General features: G+C 73.7%; 3 protein-coding genes and 1 long non-coding RNA gene across 9 annotated transcripts; 2 read left to right on the top strand and 2 right to left on the bottom strand.

Annotated features, from left to right (window-relative positions):
* Positions 1-279: 279 nt before the first annotated feature.
* ITGA7 (integrin subunit alpha 7) lies at positions 280-14,028 on the top strand. 6 transcript variants are annotated; one of them, XM_075525421.1, is made up of 26 exons: positions 280-647; positions 2,905-3,032; positions 3,131-3,210; positions 3,293-3,548; positions 5,691-5,822; positions 5,998-6,117; positions 7,304-7,511; positions 7,649-7,842; positions 8,004-8,092; positions 8,176-8,303; positions 8,546-8,641; positions 8,740-8,801; positions 8,925-9,094; positions 9,311-9,481; positions 9,589-9,701; positions 9,787-9,985; positions 10,482-10,565; positions 10,640-10,719; positions 10,859-10,936; positions 11,032-11,134; positions 11,316-11,492; positions 11,569-11,661; positions 12,118-12,231; positions 12,323-12,421; positions 12,501-12,626; positions 13,583-13,904. In XM_075525421.1, exons 1-26 carry the CDS (start codon positions 478-480, stop codon positions 13,763-13,765), a joined length of 3,453 nt encoding a protein of 1,150 aa, XP_075381536.1. In that variant the 5' UTR covers positions 280-477; the 3' UTR covers positions 13,766-13,904. The 6 variants fall into 6 exon arrangements, with proteins under 6 accessions (XP_075381536.1, XP_075381530.1, XP_075381532.1 ...); XM_075525415.1 differs by lacking the exon at positions 5,998-6,117 and having other exon boundaries at positions 12,367-12,421; positions 13,583-14,028; XM_075525417.1 differs by lacking the exon at positions 5,691-5,822.
* Positions 3,026-12,590, bottom strand: LOC142421063 (uncharacterized). The gene is made up of 3 exons (XR_012778833.1): positions 12,519-12,590; positions 3,305-3,534; positions 3,026-3,135 (listed from the first exon to the last, which is right to left on the bottom strand). It is a non-coding gene; the product is annotated as an uncharacterized LOC142421063 (long non-coding RNA).
* A 180-nt stretch (positions 14,029-14,208) lies between the features above and the next one.
* On the top strand, positions 14,209-17,860 carry MCRS1 (microspherule protein 1). Its single transcript, XM_075525456.1, has 14 exons — positions 14,209-14,542; positions 15,002-15,131; positions 15,242-15,380; positions 15,469-15,627; positions 15,745-15,854; positions 15,946-16,054; positions 16,157-16,295; positions 16,386-16,461; positions 16,561-16,589; positions 16,729-16,821; positions 16,930-17,012; positions 17,130-17,217; positions 17,316-17,443; positions 17,532-17,860. The coding sequence occupies exons 1-14, from the start codon at positions 14,401-14,403 to the stop codon at positions 17,616-17,618; spliced, it is 1,512 nt and encodes a 503-aa protein (XP_075381571.1). The 5' UTR covers positions 14,209-14,400; the 3' UTR covers positions 17,619-17,860.
* A 26-nt stretch (positions 17,861-17,886) lies between these two features.
* On the bottom strand, positions 17,887-25,662 carry KCNH3 (potassium voltage-gated channel subfamily H member 3). Its single transcript, XM_075525613.1, has 17 exons — positions 25,587-25,662; positions 24,057-24,290; positions 23,836-23,970; positions 23,620-23,750; positions 22,884-23,133; positions 22,620-22,777; positions 21,817-22,024; positions 21,085-21,351; positions 20,788-20,987; positions 19,891-20,140; positions 19,582-19,790; positions 19,224-19,337; positions 18,868-19,103; positions 18,674-18,777; positions 18,527-18,609; positions 18,066-18,446; positions 17,887-17,898 (listed from the first exon to the last, which is right to left on the bottom strand). Exons 1-17 carry the CDS (start codon positions 25,660-25,662, stop codon positions 17,887-17,889), a joined length of 3,048 nt encoding a protein of 1,015 aa, XP_075381728.1.
* Between the last annotated feature and the right edge of the window lie 602 nt (positions 25,663-26,264).

Genomic DNA, 26,264 nt, shown 5'->3' with positions numbered 1-26,264 from the left:
ATGGGGTGCCACGCTCTGCGACATGGGGTGCCACGCACTGCGACATGGGGTGCTGCGTGCTGCGATATGGGGTGCTGTGCACTGAGATATAGGGTGCCAGGCACTGCAATATAGGGTGCTGTATGCTGTGACGTGGGGTGCCACGCACTGAGATACGGGGTGCCACGCGCTGCGACGTGGGGGTGACGCACCGTGCAGCGTGGGGTGACGGGTGCACCGCGCTGCGGTCCGGCTGCGGCGCGCGGCGATGCCGGGGTGCGGCGATCCCGGGGTGCGGGGTGCGGGGGCACCTTTGCGGGCCGCGGTGCTCTCCCTGCCCGGGGCTGAGCCACCCGGGCGGTGACACCCGGGCGGTGACACCCGGGGGGACCCAGCCCGCGGCGGGCGGGGCGGGGGCCGTGCTTCCTCGGCCACCCGTGCTCCTCCTCGCCGGCGGCCGGAGCCGGGGGGCGGCGGGGAGCGGCGGGGAGCGGCGGCATGGCGGGGGCTCGGCGGCTGTGGCTGCCCTGGCTCTGCCTGCGGCTGCTGGCGAGCTCAGCCTTCAACCTGGATGCCACCAGCACCCTGCTGAAGGACGGCGACAAGGGCAGCCTCTTCGGCTTCGCCGTGGCTCTGCACCGGCAGCTCAGCCCCGAGCCGGCCGGCTGGTGAGTGCGGGGAGCCGGGGGGGGGGGGGGGGGGCCGGATCCCCGTCCCCGGGGCCGGGAGGGGCGCGGGGAGCCGGGGACACCCCCCCCCCCCCAGCCGGGCAGCCGGGCTGTCCCCGCGGGTCCTGCCCCGCGTCCGGGTCCGGGTCTCCCCCCCGCTCCGTGCCCCCTCCTCGGGTCTGTGCCGTGTCCCGTGTCCGTGTCCCCGCGTCCCCGCTGAACGGGGACCGGCAGCCCGGGGCTCCCCCCCGCCCCTCGGGGCTCCGCCGCCCGCTCCCCGGGCTTGGGGGTGCCGGGACTGCAACCGGGCTGGAGACCCGAGGGGACGGGGACGGGCACGGGGCCCCGCCGCCTGCGCTGCCCTTCTGAATTATTCAGCAGGAGCCGGGGGGGGGGGGTCGGGGGGGGGCGATCGATGCCCCGAGCGCAGCCTCGGGGTGCTCGGGCAGAGGGACCCCCCCGCCGGGCCCCCCGGCCCTGCCGCCGCCTCCCCCGCGCCCGCTGGCCGCTGAGCTGGCAAACGCCCACCCGGTGCATGCCAGGGCAGCCGCCGCTGCCGTCCCAGCCCCGTGGCCCCCGTGGCCCCCAGCCCCTGTGTCCCCTGTGTCCCCCGTGGACCCCATGGACCCCAGCCCTGTGTCCCCCATGGACCCCAGCCCCTGTGTCCCGTGTCCCCCGTGGACCCCATGGACCCCAGCCCCCATGGACTCCGTGGACCCCAGCCCCTGTGTCCCCCATGGACCCCATGGACCCCAGCCCTGTGTCCTGTGTCCCCCGTGGACCCCATGGACCCCAGGCCTGTGTCCCCTGTGGACCCTAGCCCTGTGGCCCCCATGGACCCCAGCCCCTGTGGCCTGTGTCCCCCGTGGACCCCAGCCCCCGTGGACTCCGTGGACCCCAGCCCCTGTGTCCCCCGTGGACCCCAGCCCTGTGTCCCCTGTGGACCCCAGCCCCTGTGACCCGTGTCCCCTGTGGACCCTAGCCCTGTGGCCCCCATGGACCCCAGCCCCTGTGGCCCGTGGACCCCAGCCCTGTGGCCCCCATGGACCCCAGCCCCTGTGGCCCCCGTGGACTCCAGCCCCTGTGGCCCCCCTGGCACCTGTGGCCCCCTGGGGGCTCGGGCTGCTGGCGGGGGGCTCAGCGATGGGGACCCCTGGAGCGGGCCGGTCTCAGGGCGCTGTTGCCCGCGCCTCCCCACCCGCTCGCGAGGCCTCAGCCACCCTCCCTGTCCCCGCTGCCCCGGCTCGCCGCCGCCCGTCCCCGTCCCCCGCCAGGCCGGTGGCGCCGGCCGAAGCCACCCGGCCATGGCAGCCGCCCTCTCCGCATTCTTGGCGTCGGGAGGGATATTTTGGCTCCCCGGTGCCCCAGCTCCCGGGCAGGTGTTTGCGGAGCCGCTGGCACGGCGCTGGGCCCTGCCCTGCCGGCACCGCGCCGGTGTCCCCCTGCCCGTCCCCTCCGGTCCCCGGCAGGGCTCGGGGACGGGTTTAGCCCCACGGGCTCCTTACACGGTCCCCTGGCCCTGGCACCCCGGGCAGTGCCCGGTGCCCTGGCACGGGGAGCACTCCTGGGCCTCCGTCTGGCTCCCTCCTTTTTTGGGCATGTTGCTGCAGGGTTATTTTGAGTGAATTCCAGTTTATTTTTACCGGCTCTGCCTCTCCGCCACCCCCCGGGGCTCCCTCGCGTCCTGAGGCCACCGTCCCCCGGGGAGAGGGGCTGGGGGTGGCCGCAGGTGCCCCGCGGCCACCGAGGAGCCACCGGCAGCTCGGCACTTGTCCGACAGAGGAGCGAGCCCCGTCCCCTTGGGGAGGGCTGCGCAGGGTGGGGGTCTGGGTGGGGGTCAGGGTGCCCCCAACCCTGCTGCACCCTGCACAGGGGTACACAGAGCAGTGACGGGGCAGGAGCGGGGGTCCGGGTGTGCGTCACCTCCTGCGCCCCCTCCCCTGCCCACACGTGCGCCGAGCTGCGGCTGAGGCCTGGCAACAGCCGCGCTGGGGCTGCAGCTGCTCGGCTGGGCCGGCTGGCACCGCGCCGGGCACGCACCACGCCGGCACGGCCAGCGGCGTGAAATCGGTGCGGGGGTGCGGGGACAGCTGCGTGGGGGCGGCGGGGACACGGGTGCTCCGGCAGCTCCGGCCGGGTGGCGGGACCGGGTGTGCAAACCCAGCGTCGCTCGTGCCCGCTTGTGCATGGCCGGGGCTCGCGGGGGGTGCCGGGAGCCGCCCCCCACGCCCTGACGGGGGGGTCCCTGCCGCGGCAGGTTGCTGGTGGGGGCTCCCCAGGCGCCGGCGCTGCCCAGCCAAGGTGCCAACCGGACCGGGGGGCTCTTCGCCTGCCCGCTGACCCCCGAGCTCTCCGACTGCTGGCGGGTGCCCATCGACGAGGGAGGTGAGGCGTGCGCCCGGGGGTGCTTGGTCTGCGGGGGCCCCCCCCCGGCTCCCTGCCCTGGGGGTCCCGGCGGGGCTGACGCTGCCCGTCCCCACCAGTGGACCTGCAGCGGGAGAGCAAGGAGAACCAGTGGCTGGGGGTGAGCGTGAAGAGCCAAGGTGCCGGCGGCAAGATCGTGGTGAGCACCGGCGGGGGGAACGGTGGCGAGGGCTACAGGGGGGGGTCCCCCGGCACCGCCTGAACCCCCTCCCCGCACGCAGACCTGCGCCCACCTGTACGAGGCGCGGCACCGGGTGCGGCAGCCCCTGGAGACGCGGGACGTGATCGGGCGCTGCTTCGTGCTGAGCCAGGACCTGCGGGTGCGGGACGAGCTGGACGGGGGCGAGTGGAAGTTCTGCGAGGGGCGGCCGCAGGGCCACGACCGCTTCGGCTCCTGCCAGCAGGGCCTGGCCGCTGCCTTCAGCCCCGACCACCACTACATCCTCTTCGGGGCCCCCGGCACCTACAACTGGAAGGGTGAGGGCGGGGGCGGCCGGGGCCCCCCGGGCTGGGCGAGGGTACGGGCGCGGGGCTGCGCGGGCGCGCGCGTGGGTGCGTGTTCCTGCCTGGGCAGGCGCGCGAGGTGGTGGGCGGTGGGGGTGCAAGCCGTGGGTGTGAGCGTACGGGTGCCTGTGTGCTGCGTGTGAGCACGCTATAGGTGTGAGCATGTGGCTGCGTGCACGTGGGGGGCGCGAGCACGTGGGCGTGAGCGTGCTGTGGGTGTGAGCACGCGTGTGTGCGTGTGCGATGACTGTGCACGCGTGGGTGTGCGTGCTGTGGCTGTGAGCACGCGTGTGTGCGTGTGCGATGACTGTGCACGCGTGGCTGTGCCTGCTGTGGCTGTGAGCACACGTGTGTGCGTGTGCGATGACTGTGCACGCGTGGCTGTGTGTGCTGTGGGTGTGAGCACGCGTGTGTGCGTGTGCGATGACTGTGCACGCGTGGCTGTGTGTGCTGTGGGTGTGAGCACGCGTGTGTGCGTGTGCGATGACTGTGCACGCGTGGGTGTGCGTGCTGTGGGTGTGAGCACACGTGTGTGCGTGTGCTATGAGTGTGCACACGTGGGTGTGCGTGCTGTGGGTGTGAGCACGCGTGTGTGTGTGTGCTATGAGTGTGCACGCGTGGGTGTGCGTGCTGTGGGTGTGAGCACGCGTGTGTGCGTGTGCTATGAGTGTGCACGCGTGGGTGTGCGTGCTGTGGGTGTGAGCACGCGTGTGTGCGTGTGGGATGAGTGTGCACGCGTGGGTGTTGGTGCTGTGGGTGTGAGCACGTGTGTGCGTGTGCGATGACTGTGCACGCGTGGCTGTGCGTGCTGTGGGTGTGAGCACGTGTGTGTGTGTGGGATGAGTGTGCACGCGTGGGTGTGCGTGCTGTGGCTGTGAGCACGCGTGTGTGCGTGTGCGATGCCTGTGCACACGTGGGTGTGCGTGCTGTGGGTGTGAGCACACGTGTGTGCGTGTGCGATGCCTGTGCACACGTGGGTGTGTGTGCTGTAGGTGTGAGCACATGTGTGTGCGTGTGCTATGAGTGTGCACGCGTGGGTGTGCGTGCTGTGGGTGTGAGCACGCGTGTGTGCGTGTGGGATGAGTGTGCACGCGTGGGTGTTGGTGCTGTGGGTGTGAGCACGTGTGTGCGTGTGCGATGACTGTGCACGCGTGGCTGTGCGTGCTGTGGGTGTGAGCACGTGTGTGTGTGTGGGATGAGTGTGCACGCGTGGGTGTGCGTGCTGTGGCTGTGAGCACGCGTGTGTGCGTGTGCGATGCCTGTGCACACGTGGGTGTGCGTGCTGTGGGTGTGAGCACACGTGTGTGCGTGTGCGATGCCTGTGCACACGTGGGTGTGTGTGCTGTAGGTGTGAGCACATGTGTGTGCGTGTGCTATGAGTGTGCACGCGTGGGTGTGCGTGCTGTGGGTGTGAGCACGCGTGTGTGCGTGTGGGATGAGTGTGCACGCGTGGGTGTGCGTGCTGGGGGTGTGAGCGCACGCGTGTGTGCGTGTGGGATGAGTGTGCACGCGTGGCTGTGCGTGCTGTGGGTGTGAGCACGCGTGTGTGCGTGTGGGATGAGTGTGCACGCGTGGCTGTGCCTGCTGTGGGTGTGAGCACACGTGTGTGCGTGTGCGATGCCTGTGCACGCGTGGCTGTGCGTGCTGTGGGTGTGAGCACGCGTGTGTGCGTGTGCGATGACTGTGCACGCGTGGGTGTGCGTGCTGTGGGTGTGAGCACGCGTGTGTGCGGGTGGGATGAGTGTGCACGCGTGGCTGTGCGTGCTGTGGGTGTGAGCACGCGTGTGTGCGTGTGCTATGAGTGTGCACGCGTGGCTGTGCGTGCTGGGGGTGTGAGCACGCGTGTGTGCGTGCCGTATGACTGCGTGCGTGCGTATGGCTGCGTGCCCACGCGCGCAGCGCGTATAACCCCTTGCGCTCACGCGCGGCGCGCGTGCCCTGGCGTGTCCGCGTGTCGGGATGACACGCCGGCACCTTGGCTCTTCACACTCACCCCCAGCCACACCGGCGAGCGCGGCGCCGTGGGGCGGCTCCGGCCCCTTTGTCCCCAGGCAGCAGGGGGGTCCCCGGGGGGGTCCCCACCCCGGCCCCCCTCACCCCTCCTCGGTTCGGCAGGGAACCTGCGCGTGGAGCTGCTTAACCAGAGCTCCCTCGACCTGCTGCGCTACGACGACGGGCCCTACGAAGCCGGGGGCGAGAAGGACCAGGACCCCTCGCTCATCCCCGTGCCCGCCAACAGCTACTTCGGTACGGGCACGGCGGAGCCCGGGCGCGGCGGCACGGCACGGCACGGCACGGCGCGGCACGGCGCGGGGGACCCGTCGCCGCCTCCCTGGCCCCGCCGCCCGGCTCCGGCCCGCCCCGGCCGCGGTGCCCGCCCTGACGCCCCTCTCTCTTTCTCTCCCGCCCGGCCGCGGCGCAGGGCTGCTCTTTGTGACAAACGTTGATAGCTCAGACCCCGACCAGCTGGTCTACAAAACCCCCCAGCCCGGCGAGAAGGTGCCCGGCGCGGCCGGCGACGTGGCCCAGAATAGCTACCTGGGTTCGTAAGGGCCGACGGCGTCGGCGTCCCCGTGTGCCGGCGTCCCCGTGTGCCACCCTCCCCGGAGCCGTGTCCCGTGGCGCGTCCCCCGTGTCTGCGGAGGGGAGAGGAACGGAGACCGCCCGGGCCTCGCGAGCCCGCGTGTGCGCCGAGCACACCCCCCCCCCCGCACCCCCCCGCATGCTTGGCCCCCCCCCTCCCCGTGCGCACCCCCTTGCACGCCCGCCCGTCCACGCGCGTGGCCGCACGCCTCCCCCCGCCGCACGCTCCCGCCCCTCGTGGGTCCGTCTCATGCCGGCACGCGCCTGCGGCTGTCACCCCCCCGGGGTGGGCCCCCCCCCCCCCCCCCCCCCCCCCCCCCCCCCCCCAGCCAGGGCTCCCTGCGGGCAGCGCTGCCTTGTCCCCGTCCCCGTCCCCGTCCCCGTCCTGCGTCCCATCGCTGTGCGGGGGCTGCGGCGGGGGCACCGCCAGGCGGGGGGGGGGGGGGGGGGCAGAGCCTGGCGTGGCCCCCAGCACCCCCCCGTCCCCGTGCCCTTCCCTCCGGAGATGTTTCTGCATGGGGGGGTGCACGGTTCCCGCAGGGGGGAGGCAGCGGCCGCAGCCTGCGGGAGCCTGGCCGGGGGGTGCCGGGGGGCTGCGGGGCTGCCGGGGGGCTCGGGGGGCTGCACGCTGCAACCGCTGTATGTGGGGAAGGGGCTCCCGGGCCCCCGCCGTGGAGGGGGCTCTGCCGCTCTCTCCAGCTGGGGGGGGGGTCCGGCCCCTGCCTGGCTCTGCTCCAGGTCTTGCTGCTCTTCAGGCCCCCAAATCTGCCCTTCTCTCCCCCAAATCTTCCCTTCTGGCAGCGCGGGGAGGGGCTGGTCCTCGCTCACTCTGGCGGCCTCTGCTCCCCCTTTGGCTTCCACTGGCCCGGAGCTGGGGAGGGGACCCCGCAGTCCCACCCCCCCACCCCCCCGCAGCTGCGGCTGCTGTGCCCCAGGGACCGCAGAGCAGGGAAACTGAGGCACGAGCAGAGCCCCCCCCCATCCCCACGCCAAAGCACGAGGGTCCCCAAGGGAAGACTTGGCCACGCAGGGCTGAGCAGAGAGAGAGAGACGGACGGACAGATGGACGGACGGGCAGACGGCGGGTGTGGGGGGCCGGGGGGGCCGGGGGCCGGGTGGGTGCCAACGCCTGCCCCCCTCCGCAGGCTTCTCGGTGGACTCGGGCGCGGGGCTGACGCGGAGGCGGGAGCTGAGCTTCGTCACCGGAGCCCCCCGCGCCAACCACACCGGGGCCGTGGTCATCCTGCGCCGCGACAGCGCCAACCGCCTGGTGCCCGAGGCCGTGCTGCCCGGCCAGCAGCTCACCTCCGCCTTTGGCTACGCCGTCGCCGTGCTCGACCTCAACAGCGACGGGTGAGTTTGGGGGGATCCCCCCCCCCCCAACCGTGGCAGCTCGGCCCCCCAGTCCCGGTGCCGGGGCATCGCCCTGGCTCGCTGCACCAGGACAGCTTGCCGTGGCCAGCGGGGTGATGGAGCTGCCGTCCCCGCAGCTGGATGGACCTGGTGGTGGGGGCCCCCCACTTTTTTGAGCGCAAGGAGGAGATCGGGGGGGCCGCCTACGTCTACATCAACCCAGCGGGGCGCTGGGACTCCGCCACCCCCCTCCGCCTCAACGGCACCCGCGGCTCCATGTTCGGCATCGCCCTCAGCGCCGCCGGGGACCTCAACCAGGACGGCTTCGAGGGTGAGAGGGTCGGGGGGGGAGGCTCGGGGGTCCCCATGGGCTGGGACACAGCCTGCGTCCTGCCGGGGGGGAGGGGGGGAGATGGTGGCACTGGGGGCTGCATCCCATAGAGGGTGTTGGGAGGGGTCTCGGCCCCCCCCCACCTGCCCTTGCCCCCCCAGACCTGGCCGTGGGGGCCCCCTTCGACGGCGCTGGCAAAGTCTACATCTACCACGGCAGCAACCTGGGCATCGTGGCAAAGCCGGCACAGGTGAGGGGGTGCGGGGCTGGGGGGGCCATTGCCTATCGCCCCCCCCCCACCGGTTCCCGGTGTCACGGGCGCCTTGTCCCCAGGTCCTGGACGGGGAGGGCGTGGGGGTGACGGCCTTCGGGTACTCGCTCTCGGGGGGGCTGGACGTGGATGGGAACCTCTACCCCGACCTGCTCGTCGGCTCCCTGTCCGACACCGTCGTGCTGTACAGGTGAGCGCCCGCCGCGGCAGCCCCCCCCCGAGCACCCCCCACCCCCGAGCACCCCCTCTCCCCGAGCACCCCCCGTCGCAGGGCTCCCCTCCAGCCCTCCCGGCGCATCCCCTGACCCAGGGGGTCCCTGGGCACGGCCGGGGGTCCCACGCAGGGGGACGAGTGCCAGCTCTACGCAAGGCTCGGGGTGCCCTTGAAGGAGGGGGGGCCCAGCCTGGCACCCCCCGTTTCTCCCCCGGCAGGGCCCGGCCGGTCGTCCACGTCTCCAGGAACGTCTCCCTGCTCCCCGCCAACATCGACCTGGAGCAGAGCAACTGCCAGCACCAGGAGGGCGTCTGGTGGGTGCCACCCGCTTCGTCCCCCCCCAGCTCCCTGGGCACCCAGCCGGGGCACGGCTGCGGGTGGGTGCCGCCCGTCTCACCCTGTGCCCCCGCAGCGTGGACGTCCGAGCCTGCTTCAGCTACACGGCCAGTCCCGCCAGCTACAGCCCCCGCCTCGGTGAGCGCGGTGGGGACGGGCGGCGGGGCGGGGGACCTCGGGGCTGCGCTGCCGGGGGGACGGGAGCCCCCCGGGGTGGGTGGGGAGGGACCCCCGGCATCGCGCCCGTCCCTTTCCCCCCAGTGCTGGAGTACGTGTTCGATGCCGACACGGACCGCCGGCGGCTGGGCCAGGCCCCCCGCGTCTCCTTCCTCGGCCGCCGTCCATCAGACCCCGAGCACCAGTTCTCCGACACGGTGGAGCTGCCCCGGCAGCACGCCCGTGCCTGCGTCAAAGCCACCTTCCAGCTCCAGGTGGGTCCCCGTCCTCATCCCCATCCCCATCCCCATCCCCATCCCCATCCCCATCCTCATCCTCATCCTCATCCTCATCCTCATCCTCATCCTCATCCCCATCCCCATCCCCATCCCCATCCCTGCCCCCATCCCATCCCCCGTCCCCGTCCCCATCCTCATCCCCGTCCCCCCCGTGTCCCTCCTCGCCCTCACCCTCGCCCACCCCCTCCGCAGGACAGCATCCGTGACAAGCTGCGCCCCATCGCCGTCACCCTCGCCTACGGCATCCAGGGAGCCGGGGCCACACGGCAGAGCCGGGGGGCTGCGCGGCAGAGCCGGGGGGCCACCCTGCCGCCCCTGTCACCCGTGCTCAGCCCCCAGCAGCCCAGCAGCCACCGCACCGAGGTGGGGACCCGGCCGCGTTCCCCTCTCCCCCCCGGGGGTCCGGGGCGCGCGGTCCCGCGCGAGGGCTGCCTGGAGTGTCCCCGTCCCCCCCCCCCGTGTCCCCCCAGGTGCATTTCCTGAAGCAGGGCTGCGGCGACGACAAGATCTGCCAGAGCAACCTCCAGCTCCGCTTCCAGTTCTGCACCCGCCTGGGGGACGCCGATTTCCTGCCCCTGCCCAGGTGAGGGGGGGCTGCGCCCCGGGTCCCCGCGCCGTGGGGTGCGGGGGGCACCCCGGGGGGATGCTCACAGCGGCCCCGTCCCCAGGGGCGCGGATGGCACCGCCGTCTTCGCCGTGAGCGACCAGAAGGACGTGGCCTTGGAGGTCCACGTCACCAACCTGCCCTCGGACCCGGCGCGGCCGCAGCGGGACGGGGACGATGCCCACGAGGCCCTGCTCACCGCCACCTTCCCCCCCGAGCTGCCCTACTCCGCCCTGCGTCCCTACGACGGCCGGGCACCCTCGGTGCGGCGGGGGCCTGGGGGGGGGGCGAGGGGGGGGTGCTCTGGGGGTGGTACCGAGGGTGCTGGGGGCAGGGGGATGGGGTGGTCCCGGGGGTGCAGAGGGATGGGGACGGTTCTGGGGGGGTTGGAGGGACAGGGTCGGTCCCGGGGGTGCTGGGGGTGTGGGATGGGGTCAGACCTGGGGGTGCTGAGGGGTGGGGATGGGGTGGTCTGGGGGGTGCAGAGGGGTGGGGTGGTCCTGGGGGTGCTGAGGGGTGGGGCTGGGGATGATCTGGGGGGTGCAGAGGGGTGGGGTGGTCCTGGGGGTGCTGAGGGGTGGGGATGGTCCGGGGGGTGCAGAGGGATGGGGTGGTCCCGGGGTGCAGAGGGATGGGGATGGGGATGGTCCCGGGGTGCAGAGGGGTGGGGTGGTCCCGGGGGTGCAGGAGGGGGTCGGTCCCGGGGCGCAGGGGGCTGGGGGGATGCCGGCTGCGGGGGCTCAGCTCTCTGCCCCCCAGGACAAGCCGGTGCTGTGCCTCGCCAACCAGAACGGCTCGCAGGTGGAGTGCGAGCTGGGGAACCCCCTGAAACGCGGAGCCCAGGTGGGCGCAGCTCCCCGCTCCCCCCGGCCCCCGGCCCCCGGCCCCGGCCCCGGCCCTCACCCCTCTGCCCCCAGGTGCGGTTCTTCCTCATCCTCAGCACCCTGGGCATCACCCTCCAGACCACGGACCTGGCGGTGGAGCTGGCCCTGTCCACGTGAGCCCCGGGGCGGGGCGGGGCGGGGGTCTTCACAGCAGAGCCCCCACGCTCGGCTCGTGCCTGGGCACGCTTGGGGGGGGGGGGGTTTGGGGTGATGCCTCCCCCTGACCCCCCCCCCCCCCCCGCCGCTCCCCAGGATCAGCGAGCAGCCGGGGCTGGAGCCGGTGGTGGCTCGCGCCCGTGTGGTCATCGAGCTGCCGCTCTCCGTGACGGGGTGAGTGAGGGCGGGGAGGGGGGTCTGGGACACCCCCACATCCCCCCCCCTGCCCCCCCCGAAGCCGCCCTGACCCCCGGCTGCTGTCCCCACAGCGTGGCCGTGCCGCCCCGGCTCTTCTTTGGCGGGGTGGTGCGGGGGGAGAGCGCCATGCGGCGGGAGAGCCAGGTGGGCAGCGCCGTGCGCTTCGAGGTCACGGTGAGTCGCCCCGAAGCCCGGCTCCCGCGGCGGGGGGATGGGGGTCTCAGCCCCGCTGCTCCCCTTCCCGCCCCGCGCTCCCGGATGGGGGGTGGCCGTGGGGCGGCTGTGGGGCGGGGGGGTCCGCGTCGCCCCGCTCACGCCGCCGTCGTCGTCGTCGTCTTCCTCCCCCCCCCTCCAGGTCTCCAACCGGGGCCAGTCGCTGAAGACGCTGGGCTCGGCCTTCCTCACCCTCCTCTGGCCCCACGAGATCAGCACCGGGAAATGGCTGCTCTACCCCCTGCACCTGGAGCTGGCGGCTCCCTCGGGCCAGCGGGTGGCTTGTAGCCCCCCGGCCAACCCGCTGCGCCTGGCCCTGGTACGGCCGCGGTGGCCACCGGGGGTGGGGGGGTGTCTGTGCCGCCCCGCTCCACGCCCGGCCTTTCCCCCTCCAGGAGCCGCCGGGGGAGGCTGACCCCGCCGAGGCGCCCGCCCCGGGGTCCTGGAGGGTGCCGGCGCCTGGAGAGAGGAGGAGGAACGTCACGCTGGTGCGTGGGGCTGGGGGGCACCCGCTCCTGGGGGGCACCCGCTCCTGGGGTCCCCCTGCTGCTGGGGGGCACCCGCTCCTGGGGGGGATCCACTCCTGGGGTACCCCTGGTCCTGGGGGGCACCCGTTCCTGGGGGGCACCCACTCCTGGGGTACCCCTGCTGCTGGGGGGCACCTGTTCCTGGGGGGCACCCGCTCCTGGGGTACCCCTGCTGCTGGGGGGAACCCGCTCCTGGGGGGCACCCGCTCCTGGGGTACCCCTGTTGCTGGGGGGCACCTGTTCCTGGGGGGCACCCCCTCCTGGGGGGGATCCACTCCTGGGGTACCCCTGCTCCTGGGGGGCACCCCCTCCTGGGGGGGATCCACTCCTGGGGTACCCCTGCTGCTGGGGGGCACCCGCTCCTGGGGTACCCCCCTACTCGTGGGGCGCGTGACCGGGCTGACCCCCGTCCCGCAGGACTGCGCCCAGGGCACCGCGCGCTGCCTGGCCTTCCGCTGCCCGCTGCACAGCTTCGAGCGTGCCGCCGTGCTGAGAGCCCGCGGGCGCCTCTGGAACGGGACCTTCCTGGAGGTACGAGGGGACGGGGACGGGCACGGGGTCTGGCCCCCCGCCGCGGCCGGGGAGGGGGCTCAGCCCGTGCCGTGCCGCGCCCCCGCCGCAGGAGTACCTGGCCGTCACCTCGGTGGAGCTGATCGTGCGCGCCAGCGTCTCGGTGACCTCCTCCGTCAAGAACCTGGTGCTGAAGGACGCCTCCGCGCAGGTCTGGCCCCGCCGCCCCCGGCCCCCCCCCCCCGGCCCCCCGGCTCCCCCCGGCCCCCTGACCGCCCTCCGCTCCCCAGATCCCCGTCTCCATCTACCTGGACCCCGAGGCGGCGGTGGCCGGCGGCGTGCCCTGGTGGGTCATCCTGCTGGCCGTGCTGGCCGGCGTCCTCGTCCTGGCCCTGCTCGTCTTCGTCCTCTGGAAGGTGAGGGACGGGGTCCCCGCGGCAAGATGCGTCCCCCTCCCCGTGGCACAGGGTCCCCTGGACATGCTGTGCCGTGCCCCCCCAGCCGTGCCACGCCACGTCACGCCGTGCCACGCTGTGCCCCCCTGCTGTGCCGTGCCCCCCCCCAGCCGTGCCGTGCCATGCCACGCCATGCAACCCCAGCTCTGCCGTGCCACTCCAGCCGTGCCACGCCATGCCACGCCACCCCACCCCAGCCGTACCGTGCCGTGCCGTGCCGTGCCACGCCACCCAGCCTGGCCTTGCCCGGCCTCACCCTCTCGCTTCCTCCCCAGTGCGGCTTCTTCAAGCGGAGCAGCCGAAAGTCCCGCTACGCCGCTAACTATTACCGGGCCCGCCTGGGCCTGCAGCCCTCCGCGGCGGACAAGCAGGCGCTGGAGGGCGAGCGGTAACGCAGGGCTCTCCCGCCCCGGCGCCGGCCGGCAGCGAGCACCGGTGCGCAGGGGTGCGCGAGGGCTGGCGGCCGCCCCGCGCGGGCGCGCGAGGGCTGGCAGCGCGCCGAGGCGGAGGGACGAGGGTTTGCGGCGTCAGGGTGGACGGACGAGGGGTTTGCAGTGCCGGGGCGCGGGTGTGCAAGGGGTGCCCGTGCCAGGACGCGCAAGGGCTCGCAGCGTGGGTGTACGTGGGTTTGCGGTGCTGGTGTGTGATCGTGCGAGGGTTTGCCGTGCCCGAACCGGGACGTGCGAGGGTTTGCGGTGCTGGTGTGTGATCGCGCGAGGGTTTGCCGTGCCCGAACCGGGACGTGCGAGGGTTTGCGGTGCTGGCGCGTGGTTGCGCAAGCGCTGGCGCAAAGCGCGCACCCCTGCGCTCTTGGGGTGAGTGCCGAGGGATGGGCGAGCGCCCACGACGTGGGCTCGCGGAGCCGTTCCTGAAGCCGGGGCGTCCCCGCGGGGCCCTGACTCGCCGGTGCCCCGCAGCTGGGCTTCTTCCGCCGGGTGCGGTACGCGCCGCCGGCCGTGCCGCAGTACCACGCCGTGAAGATCCCGCGGGAGGAGCGGCAGCAGTTCCGCGAGGAGAAGACGGGCACGATCCAGAGGAAGGAGTGGGCCGCCAACTTGAGCGAGGCCGGCGACGGCCACGTCACTCCCAGCTCGGCGTAGCCCCCTCGGCCCCGGGGACGACACGGGGACGGCGGCAGGCGCGCGGGACGCTGGGCACAGGGCCTTCCTCCCCAGCCGCGCCCTGGGGAAGGACCTTCTGGCACCGCGTGTGGGGAGGCACACGCGTGTGCCGGCACGCGCCGGCCTTAGCCGGGCGCACGCGGGACTGCTCGCGGCGAGACGGGGCCGTGGGCCCCACAGGGAGGGCTCAGCCCCACGGGGTCAGCTCGGCCCCACAGCGGTGTTCAACCCAATAAAGGAACGGCCCCTCCACACAGACCCCGTCCCTTCCTCGCAGCCCGTGTCGGCCCTGACGGGTGTGGCCGTGGGGCTGGGGAGCCGCCATGATGGGGGTGGCGCGGGAGCCGCCATGATGGGGGTGGCGCGGGGGGGGGGGGCCGCCATGATGGGGGTGGCCGTTTCGACGTGCGGTGGTGCCTGCGCTGCCGAGGCCGGGACGAGCCCCGTCTGCCGGGACAACGGGGCGCGTCCCCGTGCGCACGTCGCGGGTCGGGCCCGTCCGCCCCCGGCCCACCGGTAACGGCAGGAGGAGGCGCGGCCCTGCCCTTAGCCAAGATGGCGGCGCCCTGAGCCAAGATGGCGCCGCGCCTCAGAGGCCGCGCGGGGCCTTTAAGATGGCGGCGCCCTCCGCGCCTTCAGCGCGCCTGCTGCTGACGTCAAATCGTCTTCCGGCGGACACCGGGAAGCGACGCCGTCCATGGAGGCGCCCGGGCGGACGCCGTCGCGGAGCGGCCGGAGCCTCCGCTCCCGGGGATGGTGAGGCCGCGGCGGACGGGGCCGGCACCGCCTGCCCTGGCGGGGGGAACCCCGCGGGAGGCGGCGGCCGGGGCTGGGGGCTGCAGCTGGGTCCTCCCCGGCCCGGGGGGGTTTGTGCGGGGGACCCCGGCCGGGGCCTGCGCCCCCCCCCCGCGTCCCCCCCCCCCCCCCCTCCCCTCATGTAACCCCCGATGTCCCCCCGTGCCCCCCCCCGTGCCCCCCGCGTCCCCCCGTGCCCCCCCACGCCCCCACCCTCACACCCCTTTCGTTCCCCCGCGTCCTCCTCGTCCCCACCCTGTCCCTGCGTTCCCAGGGTCCCCCCACACCCCACGGGGTTGGAGTACCCCCCCCCCCCCCAGCCCCCCGAAAAGCTGCACCCCCAGGGCGTGATGGGGGGGGCCCGGAGGTGCCGGCTCTCGGGGGGCAGGCGGGGACCCCCACCTCCTGCGTCCCCCGCAGACGGGCTGCTCTCCGGACTGATGGCGTCGGGCGCAACGAGCCGCTCTGAGGACGAGGAGTCGCTGGCGGGGCAGAAGCGGGGCTCGGCCCAGGCCTTGGGCGCCGTCCCCAAGCGCCGCAGCTCCTCGCGGTACGCCGGGGCGGGGGCGGGGGGCACGGGGCACGGGGCCGAGCCCTGCCCGCCTGCGGGAGGGGGCGGCCCGCAGGCGCCGGCGCTCGGAGCCGTCCCCTTTCTTCCAGGTTCATCAAGCGGAAGAAGTTCGACGATGAGCTGGTAGAGAGCAGCCTCGCCAAATCCTCCAGCCGGGCCAAGGGTGCCGGCGGGGTCGAGCCCGGGCGCTGTTCGGGCAGCGAGCCCTCCTCCAGCGAGAAGAAGAAGGTGAGGGGCCGGCAGGGACGCCCCGGGGCTCTGGCCGGGGGTCTGGGGAGCTCAGAGAGACCCCGAGCCCCTGCCTCTGCCCACCCAGGTCTCCAAGTCCGTGTCCGCCCCCGTCGCGCCCAGCCCGGTCCCGACCCCCGGCCTCGCCAAGCGGATGAAGAAGAGCAAACAGCCCCTGCAGGTGACGAAGGACCTGGGCCGCTGGAAACCCGCTGACGATCTCCTGCTCATCAACGCCGTGCTGCAGGTAACGGCCCCGGGGGTGCTGCCTGATCCCCGGGGACCCTCGCGGGGAGGCGTTCGCCACCGCTGGCTTTTGGGGCTGGCCCCCGGGGACTGTCCCCTCACCCGGGGCCTTTTCTAGACCAACGACTTGACGTCCGTGCACTTGGGCGTGAAGTTCAGCTGCCGCTTCAACCTGCGGGAGATCCAGGAGCGGTGGTACGCGCTCCTCTACGACCCCATCATCTCCAAGTGAGTGCGGGGCAGGCCCGGAGGGGCAGAGCCATCTTGGGGGGCAGCCGGCGGGGGCTCTCACGCCGCGTCCCGTCCCCCCCCGCCCCAGGCTGGCCTGCCAGGCCATGCGGCAGCTGCACCCCGAGGCCATCGCCGCCATCCAGAGCAAAGTGCTCTTCAGCAAAGCCGAGGAGCAGCTGCTGAACAAAGTGGGATCGGTAAGAACGGGCCGGGAGCAGAGCGGGCTGCGGGGCGAGGGGGGGGGGTCTCGGGCTCTCGACGGGGTCCCGGGTGCCACGTGTCCCTTCTCCCCTCCGCAGACCAGCCAGCCCACCCTCGACACCTTCCAGGAGCTGCTCCACAAGCACCCCGACGTCTTCTACCCCTCCCGGACGGCCAAGGCCCTGCAGCTCCACTGGCAGCTCATGAAGCAGTACTACCTGCTGGACGACCAGACCGGTGAGGCCCCGAGGGTCCCCTGCGTCCCCGGTCCCCTGCGTCCCCTCTCCCCCCCAGCTCCCTCACTCCCTCCCCTCCTGCTCTTTCCAGTGCAGCCGCTGCCCAAGGGGGACCAAGTGCTGAACTTCTCGGATGCCGAGGACATGCTGGACGACAGCAAGCTGAAGTGAGGTTTTTGGGGGGCTGGGGCGGGGACGAGGGGCCGCGCTTGGGGAGGGGGGGGGCGCGCGGGGTGGCACCGTCTCATCCTGCCTCTTTCCCGCAGGGACGTGCGGGATGAGGTGCTGGAGCACGGTGAGTCCAACCCGCTCCCATCCGGGCAACCCAAAGGGGCGGGGAGAGGCCCAGCAGCCCCCAGGATGGGGCGGGTGCCCCCCAGGGCCCCCCCGGGTCCCCCCAGCTCCCCCCAGCTCCCCTCTCCCCTTCTCCCCAGAGCTGACCGTGGCCGACCGGCGCCAGAAGCGGGAGATCCGGCAGCTGGAGCAGGAGCTGCACAAGTGGCAGGTGCTGGTCGACAGCATCACGGGTGAGAGCCGGGAGGCAGGGGGCCGTCTGTCCGTCCCCCCAGCTGTCTGTCCGTCCCCCCAGCTGTCTGTCCGTCCCCCCACCCCTCTCACCCCTCCTTTTCCCGCAGGCATGAGCTCCCCGGACTTCGACAACCAGACGCTGGCCGTGCTGCGGGGCCGCATGGTGCGGTACCTCATGCGCTCCCGGGAGGTGAGTGCAGGCGTTGTGTGTCCCCCCGCCCCTAGCAGAGCCCCCCACTCCCCGGGGAGCCCCCCCAGCCTCCCCGCAGCCCCCTGACCCTTCCTTCCCCCCCCCTCCCCCCCCCAGATCACGCTGGGCAGAGCCACGAAGGACAACCAGATCGACGTGGACCTGGCCCTGGAGGGGCCGGCCTGGAAGATCTCCCGCAAGCAGGGTAGGGACAGGGCTCAGGGCTGGGCAGGTCTCGGGGGGCTCTGGAGCAGGGGGGGGGCTGCGCTCCCCCCTCCTCTCACCCCGTATCCCCCCCTCCAGGCGTCATCAAACTGAAGAATAACGGGGATTTCTTCATCGCTAACGAGGGCCGGCGCCCCATCTACATCGACGGGCGCCCCGTGCTCGGCGGCAACAAGTGGAAGCTGAACAACAACTCGGTGGTGGAGGTGAGCCCCAGCGCGGGCGGGGGGGCCGGCGGGGGGGCCCGGCGGGGGCGGGGGGGCCCATCCCGCTCACCCTCTGCCCCCTCCCCAGATCGCCAGCCTTCGCTTCGTCTTCCTCATCAACCAGGACCTGATCGCTCTCATCAAGGCGGAGGCGGCCAAGCTGGCCCAGCAGTGATGAGGGGTGGGGGCTGCTCTGCCGCGTCCCCCCCCACCGGTCCTGCGTGGGGGAGTGGGGGTCCCCGTAGCCCCCAGTTTGGTGACGGGGACCCCTGCCCCCCCTCAGCTGCCTCCCCGGGGCACTGGGCCCCTCCTGCCCCCAGCCCTGGGGCTGGAGATCGTCACCTTCCAATAAAGCGTTGTCCCCACCCTGGTGGGGGGGTCCCCAGGGGCTGGGGCCATCCTGGGGGGGGACACACAGGACTCCCAGCTCCTGCGGCGTGTTCCTAAAATTGCTCCTTTATTGAAAAAGGCGGGGAGGGGGCTCAGCCCCGGCAGGGGGGGGGCCAGCGCCTGGGTACGGTCCGGTCACCCCGGGGGGGTCCCGTTACATGCCTGTCCCCTCCTCTTGGGGCTGGGGGGCGCCCCGGGACCCCCCCATCAGCGCCAGCTCCAGGCTGGGCGCCTCCCAGGGCAGGGGGGGCTCCAGCTCCGGCGGGGGGAGGCCCTGGCCCCCCGAGGAGGCGGGGATGGGCGGCCACGCGGGGGGGCTCCCCCCCGGCCGCCCCCCCTGCCCCCCCGGGGAGTCCCAGAAGGGGTCGGGGCGCAGCCAGGGCGAGCCGTGGGGGGCCGGGGGACCCCAGCCCCAGGTGCGGGCGCAGTCGGGGGGCGGCGGGTGGGGGCAGAGCCCCGGCCCCCCCGTCTCCACGCGGAGCGGCTGGAGGGCTGCGGCCATCGCCGGGGCGTCGGGGCACGGGGGGGGCGGCAGCAGCAGGAGCTGCACGGCCTCTCGCAGCGCCCGCAGCCCCTCCCGCAGCTGCAGCACCTGCCCCGAGAGCTCGGCCACCTGCGGGGGGGGGGGGGATCAGCACCCCCCCAGCACCCCCAAACCCCTGCCGCCCCCCCCCCCGCCAACCCCCCCCTTACCGCCTGCCGCAGCTTCTCGATGGTGTCGGCGCCGCTCGGCTCCGGGGGGCCGGGGGGGATGGCCAGCAGCCCCCCGTCCCCGGCTAGGGGCAGAGGTGAGTGTCGCCGCAGGGCACCCGGGGGTCTCGCCCCCCCCAGGCCCCCCGCCCTCGGGGCCCCCCCCCTTACCTGGCCCCAGGGAGGGGCCGAGGTGGAAGCTGAAGCGGGGTCTGTCGGCGGCGCAGCCCTCCCCCTCGGTGCCGTCGACCACCCTGCGGGACAGCGCGGGGGGGTCGGGGGGGCGCGGAGCCAGGGCTCTGGGCCTCCCCCCACCTTCCCCCCACCTCCCCCCCGCCCCTCACCTGGGACTCAGGTCCGGGGGGCCGCTCCCAGGGTGCAGCTGCGGGGCCGGGGGGCGCCCGGGCTCGGGGGGGGCGCAGGGGCCTCCGCTGCGGGGGGGCCGGGGCTGGGGCCCCAGGGCGGGGGACGGCCGGGGGCTGGGGGGGGCCGGGCCGGGGCTGGGGGGCTCGGCCCCCTCCTCCAGCGTGGGCGAGGACGCCTCTGCCTGCGGCGGGGGGCGTAGAGGGGGGCCCTGCTCCTGCGCCCCATGACGTCACCCTTCGCCCCGTGACGTCACCCTTCGCCCCGTGACGTCACCCTTCGCCCCGTGACGTCACCCTTTGCCCCTGTGATGTCACCCTTTGCCCCGCGATGTCACCCTTTGCCCCGCGATGACGCCCCCCAGCCCTGCGCTGTCCCCCCTCAGCCCCGCACCCCCCCACCGCCACTGCGTCAGCTCTGGCCCCGCGCCTTGCGCCTCTGTCACGTCCCCCTTAGCCAAGAGTTACGTCATAGAGCGAGGGCAGTGACGTCACGAGGCAGCTGTGATGTCATTCTTCAGGCCCCAGCGGCCTTGGGCTCTTGGACCCCCTGAGCCCATGACGCCGACGCCGCCTCCCCTCTCCCCCTCCTCAGCCCCCTGCTGCCCCCCAGCCCCGTGACGTCGCTCCCCGGCCCCACGACGTCACTCCCTGTCGTGTGTGTGTGTGTGTGTGTCCCCCGTGACGTCACCTCACCTCGGGGGCCCCCCCCAGGTCGTAGCTGAGCTCGCGGGGCAGCTGCCGGCGGAAGGCGCGGGCGAAGTCGGGGTCGAGGGCCAGGCCCTCGGCCAGCGCCGGCCGCCCCAGGCTCTGCAGGGCGCAGTACGTCAGCCCCCGCACGTCCGCCCGGGCCCGCCGAGCGCCCGGGGACCCCCCCAGGTCGCAGCCGATCAGGTCCCCCTTCCCTGGGGGGGGACACACGCACACGACACGCGCGGGGAGGGGGTCAGGCCGGCCGTCGGCGTCGCGACAGGGCCGGCCTCGGCCCCCTCCCGCGTGCCGCACCGAGGATGGCGAGGACGGTGCCGTCCCGCAGCACCTCCATGGAGCCGGAGCGCAGGAAGTAGAGGGCCTGGAGCGCGTCGCCCCGGCGGATGAGGAGCTCGCCGGGGGTGCAGAAAGCGGGGCGCACCCCCAGGGAGAGGGCGCGCAGGCAGCCCCGGCTGGCGCCCGCGAAGAGGGGCAGCTGCAGCAGCTCCTTGTGCAGGTGCCGGGCGATGTCGGCCCGCAGCTCCTCGGGGAGGCTCTGCAGGAGCTGCGCCCGGGGCTCAGCGGGGCGGGGGGGGCTGCGCCCCGCGGCCCCCCCCTCCCACCTCCCTCCCCGACGCAGGCTGGGTCCTGTCCCGTCGTCCCCGTCCCCCCGCCCCGAGCTCCCCATCCACCCCCACCCTGCACCCGGCGCACCCCCTTCCGTCCCCGCCGCGGGGCTGGGGAGCCCCCAGGCCCCCCCTCCATCCCCATCGCGGACTGAGCGCCCCAAAGTCCCCCCTCCGTCCCTGCTGGGGGGCTGGGGGGCCCTCTCCATCCCTTCCATGGCTCTGGTGCACCCCCGTTCCCATCCATCCCCACCACAGACTGTACATCCAGGTGCCCCGCTCCGTCCCCGCTACGGGGCTGGGGACCCCCCAGGCCCCCTCCATCCCCATCACGGACTGAGCGCCCCAAAGTCCCCCCCCCCATCCCCGCTATGGGATCGCAGCACCCCAAGCCCCCTCCGTGGGGGCTTGGGCACCCCAGTTCCCCTCCATCCATCCCTCCACCGCCGCTGCTTGCCGCGCTGGGGTCCCAGGGGTGCCGGGGGTCCGCGGCGGGGGCTGGGGTCCCAGGGGTGCCGGTGGTCTGCGGGGCCCGTGGCCGGGGCTGGGGTCCCAGGGGTGCCGGGGGTCCGCGGCAGGGGCTGACCTCGGCCGTGTCGATGCCGTTGTTGGCCGCCCAGGTGCTCTGGAAATACTCGAGGATGCGGCGCTTGAGGGGCCGGGGGATGCGGTGGATGCGGATGTAGTCGTGCAGGTCGCGGGTGCGGCTGTGGTACAGGAACCGGCGGGCGTACAGCCGCTGGATGATGGCCGTCACGTTGCCGAAGACCACCGCGTGCATCAGCGCTGGGGACGGCGGGGGCGCGCGTCACCGGGACGGCGGGGACGCCCGTCACGGGGCCCCCCCCCATGCGTCCCCCCCCAACCCGCCCCGGCCCCTCACCCCCGACCAGCATGGTGCAGATGGAGAAGATCTTCTCGGTGTCGGTGTTGGCGGAGACGTTGCCGAAGCCCACGCTGGTCAGGCTGCTCAGGGCGAAGTAGAGGGAGGTGATGTAGGCGCTGCGCAGCGAGGGCCCCCCCAGCAGCCCCTCGCTCCCGCTGCAGTTGGCCGCTGGCCCCACGCCGTTCCCGGCCCCCCCGGTGCTGCAGTTCCTCCTCGCCAGGTAGTAGGGGGTCTCCAGCCGCCGCGCCAGCTCCTGCAGCCAGCCTGGGGGGGGGACGGGGGGTGAGCAGGGCCGCGGGGGCTGCCCAGCTTGGGGGGGACGGGACGCAGGGGACAGGGACAGCCCCGCGTGAGGCACATGGGGCACGGGCAGGAACAGGCGCTGGGGACACGGGGGGGACGCACAGGCGGCCCTCGGGCTGGGGCTGTGGGGTGCACGGGTTGCATGGGCAGGTCTCGGGGAGGGGGGGGGAGGTGGGGGGGGGGGTGGCCGTAGGGTGCTCGGGGTGCACGAGCAAACCCCAGCTTCAAGGTGCACGGAGGACGTGGGGGTCCGGAGGAGATGGGGTCCAGCAAACCCTGGCAGCAGCTCAGCGGGCGCACAGGCACCGGCTCCGGGGCGCCGGGGACACAACGGCAGGGCCAGGGACGTGGGGACAAGGGACGGGCACCCCTGCAGCCCCCCCCCAGCCCGGCCCGGGGTGGGCAGCGGTGGCGGGGCGGCCGTACCGATCTCGGGCAGCGCAGCGGGGCTGCCCTCCACCTCGCGCTGCCCCAGGAAGAACCAGCCGCAGGCGACCCAGTGGGCCAGGAGGGCGAAGACCACCATGAGCAGCGCCAGCACCACGGCGCTGTACTGCGAGTACCGGTCCAGGTTGGGCAGCAGCCGCAGCAGCCGCAGCAGCCGCACCGTCTTCAGCAGGTGGGCTCCCACGTACTGCGGGGAGAGGAAGGGGACGGGGCACCCCGAGGGGACCCGGCCCCCCGAGGGGACCGGGCACCAGTTGGCTCCATCCAGCCACAAGCCCCTCTGGGGTCCCTCACAGCCCATCAGGGTCCCTGCAGCATTAATGGGGGGGGGGGTGGTGGTGGTGGTGGGGGGTGTCCTGCAGCCCACCAGGGTCCCCACAGCCCCACTGGGGTCCCCAATGCCCCTGTCGGGGTCCCCAATGCCCCTGTCAGTGTCCCCCCAACCCCACCAGGGTCCCCACAATCCCACCAGGGTCCCCACAGCCCCACCAGGGTCCCTACTACCCCATCGGTGTCACCACAGCCCCATCAAGGTCCCCAATGCCCCATCGGTGTCACCACAGCCACACTGGGGTGGGGGGGGGGGGGGAATGGCCCTGCAGCCCCGTTAGGGTCCCCTTTTGGGGAGCCTTTCGGGACCCCTGCAGCCCTTCAAGGTCCCCACTGGCCCATCAGGGTCTCCAGCGAGGTCCCCGTGTTCCATCAGTATCCCCAAAACCCCAGGGGGATCCCCACAGGGTCCCTGCAGGTCGGGGGGGGGGTCCCCGCGTCCCGGCACTCACCACGTTGACCTGGCAGGCGGCGAGCAGATCGAAGGGCAGCGCGGCCACCAGGTCGAGCAGGAACCAGCCGGCCAGGTAATGGCGGGCGACGGCGCGGGGCTCCAGCACCACCTGCCCCGATTTGCTGACGAAGGTGGTGCGGAAGTTGAGGATGATGTCTGGGGGGAAGGGGGGGCAGCCATCAGTGCACCGAGTCGCCCCGGCCTCTGCCAGCCCCGAGCCGGCATGGGGCGGGGGGGTGGGTGGGTGGGTGGGGGGCTTTACCCAGCATGAAGAGGATTTCCACGCACAGGTCGCAGGCGCTGGGGGGGCCGCGGGCGGCCGGCAGCCCCTCCTCAGTGCCAGTGCCCACGCAGACGCTGTAGGGGACGGTGACGGCCACGTAGAGGGTGGCGAGCAGGATGAGCCCGTCCCAGCCCGCCCTGAAGGCCCCGTAGTGCAGCAGGATGAGGGGGGGCTTGCGGATGGCGGCCACCTTGTACTCGGGCAGCGAGGGCTTGTCCCCGAAGACGCCCTGATGGAGACGGGGGTCAGCCGAGGTGCCCTGTCCCCTGCCCCGACACCTTGTCCCCTGCTCTCACACCCTGTCCCCAGCCCAGACACACTGTCACTAGCATGGGCATACTGTCCCCAAGCTCAGCACCTTGTCCCCAGCCCTTTCCTACCCCTGTGTCCAGCCTAGGTGTGTCCCCAGCCTGGACATCCCAGACCCACACACCTCACCTCCAGCCCCTTCCCGGTGCAGCCACGTTGTCCCCAGCCCTGACACCTTGTCCCCAGCCCTGACACCTTGTCCCCAGCTCAGACACGTTGTCTCCGTCCCCCGACACCCTGGAAAGCCTGCCCTCAGCCTCTTGTCCCTTGTGTCACCACATCCACTGCATCAGCCTCTTCCCAGCCTGGCCACTCTATTCCCAGCCAGGATGCCCTGTCCCCAGCCCCGACCCGTGTCCCCAGCCCCGACCCGTGTCCCCAGCCCCGACCCGTGTCCCAGCTCCACCTTTCTGAGCTTGTGCTTGCTCTTTCTCTGCCTCTGCAGGTGCCCCGAGAGGTGGTACAGCACCGCCCGGCTCCGGCGCCGGCTGGCATTGAAGCCCTTCCCTCCGGCACGGCCGAACCGCCGGCGCCCTCCTGCCCGGGCAGAGGGGAGGGGACGTCGGTGGCAGTGGCCACGGGGGACTCCAGCGGGTCCCATCGCTCCTTGCTGTCCCCTCACCCGCGTCCTTCGTGCTGTCGGCGCCTGAGCGGGTCTTGGTGCTGGTGATGTCCTTGTGGGACACGAGGAACAGGGCCACCTCGTCCTTCTCGTTCTTGATGGGCACCACGTCCAGCAGGCACCAGAAGGGGACGCCTGCCAGGGGACAACACCCGGGCTGAGGGGGCATCTCCCCCCGGCGGGGCTGCGGAAGGGACCCGGCCGTCCCCGCTGCCACCCACCGCTCTTGCGGTAGAGGATGAGCTCGCCCTTGAAGGCCTGGTGCTCGTCCAGCGCGCGGCGGAGCTGCTGCCGCAGCAGCTCGCTGGTGTCGGGGCCGTAGAGGAAGGAGCAGGCGCAGCAGCGCTGCATCACCTCCGCCCGCGAGAAGCCCGTCAGGTCGCAGAAGCCGTCGGAGCAGTAGACGACGGGGAAGGCGCTGGGCACCTGGGCATTGCCCAGCACGAAGTTACTGTCTGCAAGGGAGAGGTGGCTGGGCCGGGGGGCCGGGGAGGGGGGAAAGGGGGCGCGGGGAGCCCATGGGGCAGGGGAGCACCCGTGGGGCTGGGGGAAAGGGAGTGGGGGAGCCCATTGGGTTTGGGGGATCCCGTGGGGCTGGGGGATCCCATGGGGCTGGGGGCTCCCATGAGGTTGGAGAGAAGGGGCTGGGGGATCCTGTGGGGCTGGGGAGCACCCGTGGGGCTGGGGGAGCCCATTGGGTTTGGGGGATCCCGTGGGGCTGGGGGATCCCGTGGGGCTGGGGGCTCCCATGAGGTTGGAGAGAAGGGGCTGGGGGATCCTGTGGGGCTGGGGAGCACCCGTGGGGCTGGGGGAGCCCATTGGGTTTGGGGGATCCCGTGGGGCTGGGGGATCCCATGGGGCTGGGGGCTCCCATGAGGTTGGAGAAAAGGGGCTGGGGAGCACCCGTGGGGCTGGGGGAAAGGGGCTGGGGGAGCCCATTGGGTTTGGGGGAACCCGTGGGGCTGGGGGCTCCCGTGGGGCTGGGGGAAGGGGCCGGGGTGCCTGGGTCACCCGTGGGCTCCCCCGGCTGTGCTGGGGGGCCGGGGGTGCCGGGGGCGGGGGTGCCCGCACCCAGCCGAGCCCGCTGGGTTATTTTTACCCGCGCGCAGCAGAACCGCCCCGTTGGCACCGGTGGAGCCCACTCGGCCTCATTTGCATACATTTGCATAGGAACAGCGTGGGGGGCTGCCTCCCACCCGCTCTCCCCGGGAGAGGCCACAGCACCGGGCGCGGGGGGGGGGGGGCCCTTTCCCAAGGATCGGGGCGATCCCGGGGGGCTCCAGCCCCCCCCGCGGCTGCCGGTCCCGGCCCGGTGCGGCCCCGGTGCCGCGGAGCGCATCGCCGTTACTCACCGGCTCGGCGGGGGAGGGGGCCGGGCCGGGTATTTATAGCCCCGGAGGGGCCGGCGGGGCCGGATCCTTCCCCGGCGGGGGGAGAGGGGGCGGCGGGAGCCGGGACGGCGCCGGGGCCCCCAGCGTGTCCCCCCCGCCGGCCGAGCACCCCCCGATGCGGCCGGGCGCTCTCCCGGGGGATGCCCCTGCGCAGCGCCGAGCACCGCCCGCCCCAGCCCGGTCCCGCTCCCGGTCCCTCCGCCCCGGGGGGGTGCGCAGCGCCGAGCACCTCCCGCCCCGTCCCGTCCCGTCCCGCCCCGTCCCGTCCCGTCCCGTCCCCCCGCGTCGGGGCCGGTTCCGGGCCGGGAGGGGCGGCAGCGCCGCGGGTGCCGGTGCCGGTACCGGTACCGGGGCACTCACGCGTCCCGTCGAAGCGGCGGGCGATGGTGTCCAGGAAGGCGTTTTGCGGTGCCAGGAGGCCCCGCATCGGCGGCATCTCAGCGGCGGCTCCCCCGCGCCGCCGCCCCCCGCCCCGGTACCGGCACCGCCCCCCGGGAGGGGCTGGCAGCGCTCGGGGGGCACCGGGACCCCGCGCACCCACCGCAGCCGGAGCCGTCGGGGCCGGTTCTGGCTCCCCTCCGTGGGAAGGGGGGGGAGGGGGAAGGGGCACCCCGAAGTGGGCGGCCACGGGAGAACAAAGCCACGGGGGTGCGGGGAGTGGTGGCCCGCGGGGACCCCGGTTCCTCTGGGGGCAGCAGCGGGGGGCGCTGGGGCAGCCGGAAAAGACCTGAATGCGTCCGGGGGGGCTTCATTTATTTAATTTGTCCAACCAAAGCAGGAGAACTTTGGTTAAAGGGGGGGGGGGGGGGGAGCCCCCAGGACGGGAACTGGGGGGGCAGCAGAGGGGGGGAGCCCCCGCCTCACCGTGGCTCACGGGGTGGAGCGAGGCACAGAGAGGGAGAGCCACCAGCAACATCGCCTTTATTGGTACAGCTGTGACCAACGCCTGCCGCCACCTCCAACGCCTGCCGCCACCTCCAGCCGGCGTCACCCGGGCTCGGCGTCACCCACCGCTATTGCTATCGCCTTCATTGAGGG

This window comes from Mycteria americana, chromosome 26 (assembly GCF_035582795.1).
Source record: "Mycteria americana isolate JAX WOST 10 ecotype Jacksonville Zoo and Gardens chromosome 26, USCA_MyAme_1.0, whole genome shotgun sequence".
NCBI classification, from domain to species: Eukaryota; Metazoa; Chordata; class Aves; order Ciconiiformes; family Ciconiidae; genus Mycteria; species Mycteria americana.
The sequence above is the reverse complement of the archived record's forward strand: the minus strand, read 5'-3'. Positions and strand labels throughout refer to the sequence as shown.